General features: G+C 53.6%; 1 protein-coding gene across 1 annotated transcript; it reads left to right on the forward strand.

Annotated features, from left to right (window-relative positions):
- The first annotated feature begins 66 nt into the window (after positions 1–66).
- On the forward strand, positions 67–2,125 carry LOC101760514 (aldo-keto reductase family 4 member C10). Its single transcript, XM_004961818.3, has 7 exons — positions 67–84; positions 592–681; positions 767–843; positions 961–1,048; positions 1,160–1,432; positions 1,536–1,787; positions 1,887–2,125. Exons 1-7 carry the CDS (start codon positions 67–69, stop codon positions 1,968–1,970), a joined length of 882 nt encoding a protein of 293 aa, XP_004961875.2. The 3' UTR covers positions 1,971–2,125.
- The last annotated feature ends 1,073 nt before the right edge of the window (positions 2,126–3,198 follow it).

Here is a 3,198-nt window from a genome sequence, read left to right on the forward strand (position 1 = left end):
CATAGTAAGCTTCAAACTTTGCCCAAGTCAAGGCATACAATATGAAGCCGGGGCGTAATAGAAATAATGGTGGGCGTGCAAGAGGTTCTTTTATCTCTTTGAGGAAGAGTCTTTCCTTTTCATGCACCCCCCCCAGGGCTGTTCTTGGTTTGGGGGCCCAGCAGGCGCGTGGGAACGCCGGGGTGAGGCCCCCTCTTTTTTGTTCCATCAGGGCAGCCATGTCCTCTTGGTTCGTCAATATTCAAAGCGAGAGCCCCCCCTTTTTCCGGGGAACCCCTTTTCCCCCCCCGAAAAGGGGCCCCCTGGGGTTCCCCCCCCCCCCCCCCCCCCCCCCCCCCCCCCCGTGTTCTGCGCTGCTGTCCTGCTAGTCAGCACGTGCGGCTGGCATGGCTGTTCATGTCGCCATTTTAGATGCTCATGAGCTCGTCATCCAAGATAAAAACCACCAGTAAACTGGGATGCTAAACTGATGGAATGGACCAATTATCTCGATTCACTTATGTGTTCATCTAGGTCCCATTTCGATGCTTCAGCCTACTCATTCTACTACTAGTCTGTTCTTCCTTGATGAATTTGTCCACTATTTTCTAGAGCAAAGGTTCTGAACTTTATCCACCGCTTAACGTGCAGGCAGGTTACAGGCACATCGACTGTGCACAAGCATACAACAACGAAAAGGAGGTGATTTCCTCCTCGCATCTACTCTTTCAGTGCAGCGAATGGTATCACAATCGATGAAATCAATCTGAACGCTGCTGCTCTGCAGGTCGGATTGGGTCTTAAGAGAGTGCTCGACGAGGGCGTAGTCAAGCGTGAGGATCTCTTCATCACCTCCAAGCTCTGGTCAGTCCTCTTCTCTGGTTCCGGGACCTGAACGTTATCGCTCAGTACCTGGCCACTTCCGCTTGCAATAATCTTGGAACATCACTGAATGGCGCGCATCTTGGAACATTTCTGCAGGAACACCAACCATGCGCCGGAGGACGTCCCTGTTGCACTGGACGGCACGCTGAAAGCCCTGCAAACCGACTATGTGGATCTTTACCTTGTCAGTCTGCTAAACTGCTACGCATAAGAAATGCCGTGCATCATCTTGTTACAGTTTCAGAGGAAAAGAAAAAAAATATTCATCTGAAGATGCTGGTATCGTTCGTGTCAGGTCCATTGGCCAGTCAGGATGAAGAAAGGCGCCGGCTTTGGCCCGCAAAGCGTCATCCCGTCGGATATTCCGGCGACGTGGGCCGCGATGGAGAAGCTGTACGACGCCGGCAAGGCGCGCGCCATCGGCGTCAGCAACTTCTCTTCCAAGAAGCTGGCGGACCTGCTCGCCGTGGCGCGCGTGCCCCCCGCAGTGGACCAGGTGGAGTGCCACCCCGTGTGGCAGCAGGGCAAGCTCCGCGCCTTCTGCGAGTCCAAAGGGATACACCTCTCGGTACGCGCAGTTCATCAGTTCACCGAGCCGAGCTCTTTCTTGGGTATTATGGTAGTGTGTGTGACCATTGACCAGTGGTTCTTGGCTGTCGTGTATCGCGTAGGCCTACTCGCCGTTGGGCTCGCCGGGCACGGCCTCAGTGAAGGCCGGCGCGGTGCTGGAGCACCCGGCCGTCGTGTCGGCGGCGGAGAAGCTGGGGAAGACGCCGGCGCAGGTGACGCTGCGCTGGGGCATCCAGATGGGGCACAGCGTGCTCCCGAAGAGCACCAACGAGGAGAGGATCAGGGCCAACCTCGACGTCTACGATTGGTCCATCCCGGACGACCTGCTCGCCAAGCTCTCCGAGATCGAGCAGGCAAGTGGCACCAGAAATTCAGAAGCTGAACCCATGGCCATGCACCTGCTGCACGGCGAAGTACTTACGGTTTCCTGTTTCGCGACCGTGTTTTTGCAGGAGAGGTTGATTCGCGGGGACTTCTTCGTGCACCCGGAAGGCGTGTTCAAGTCCATCGAGGAGTTTTGGGATGGCGAGATCTGAGTGGCTGACGGGCAGGTCAAGGGGGAAAAATTACTTGGCCAGGCGTACAAGAATAACTTTGTCTGAACTGTGGCAGAAATGAAGTGTACGTGTAACCGGTAATCCAATAAATTGCGCTTTTGCTGGCATTAGCATGGGTTTTGCCGAGGCTGAAATCAGGGACTGTTCCCAGTGCAAAATTCTAGCAAACCGAACCCCGACAGCTGGGGACAGGAGTCACACGAGTACCCAAGATTCTTCTGCGAAATCGACTCCCGGATGAGGCAATCGTCGCGCACTTTGTTCCCGGGCGATGTGAGGGCTTTCCAGTTTCCAGGATTTCTGATTAGAGGTCCCTGCATTTCTGCAGGCCTCTCAGGCTCACACGCAGCCTTGCGTCTCAAGCCCCTCCCACTATTGCGCGGACGGTCGTTGGCGTTCGTTTCAGCATCGACACTGATGCCTACTTCCGACTATATATGTTCCGGCGGTGGTGAAGCTAGCAAAACATAAGCTCGAGCAGCTTACGCTTGAGGAATTTTTTTTTTAACTTTTTTTATTTTTATTTTTAAAAATAACCTCAGCTGAACTTTATTTGCGGCAGATGACCCTTTTACCCGCGTCAGACTGCCAGGCGCGGCAGGAAGCCGCTGCCGTGCCACATGCACTGGCGCAGCGGACCCCTGCCATGCTAGCGCGGCGACTCGCCGCACCAGGTGGGCGCTGACGTGGGCAGGCGCTTGCCGCGCCAGGTTGCCTGGCGCGGCAGCGCCCAACCTACACGGGCGCGCCGGCTCCTTCCTCCCTCCCTCCTCCTTTCTTCTTCCTCCAGACACCCCGCGCCCAAAGCTCTTGGCGCTACCGCCCGCCGCCCTACCCCCAAATCCATCCAAAATCCAACGATTTCGGTGGGGGAAAGTTGAGGATTGGTGACCGCTTTGTGTGGACGGTATCCCCTACTTTTTCTCGTGTTTTACCACTGCATTTGGTAGATCGGAGATGTTTAGATGAATTAGGGTTAGGTTGATGATTTCAATGTTGAATGAAATGCAATGGTGTTTTGTGTTAGATGATCCGTAGTTCAGACACAATTGAGTCTCTGCTCGCGATATTGACATGTAGAACTTGTTGAATGCTTCGATTTAGGTTATATTTATCCAATTGTGTAGTTTACATGGCATGTATATTTTTTTATATGTTCAATTAATTTGTCTCATATTTTTGTTCCTTAATATAGTTGCTATAGTTG

This window comes from Setaria italica, chromosome III, assembly GCF_000263155.2.
Source record: "Setaria italica strain Yugu1 chromosome III, Setaria_italica_v2.0, whole genome shotgun sequence".
NCBI classification, from domain to species: domain Eukaryota; kingdom Viridiplantae; phylum Streptophyta; class Magnoliopsida; order Poales; family Poaceae; genus Setaria; species Setaria italica.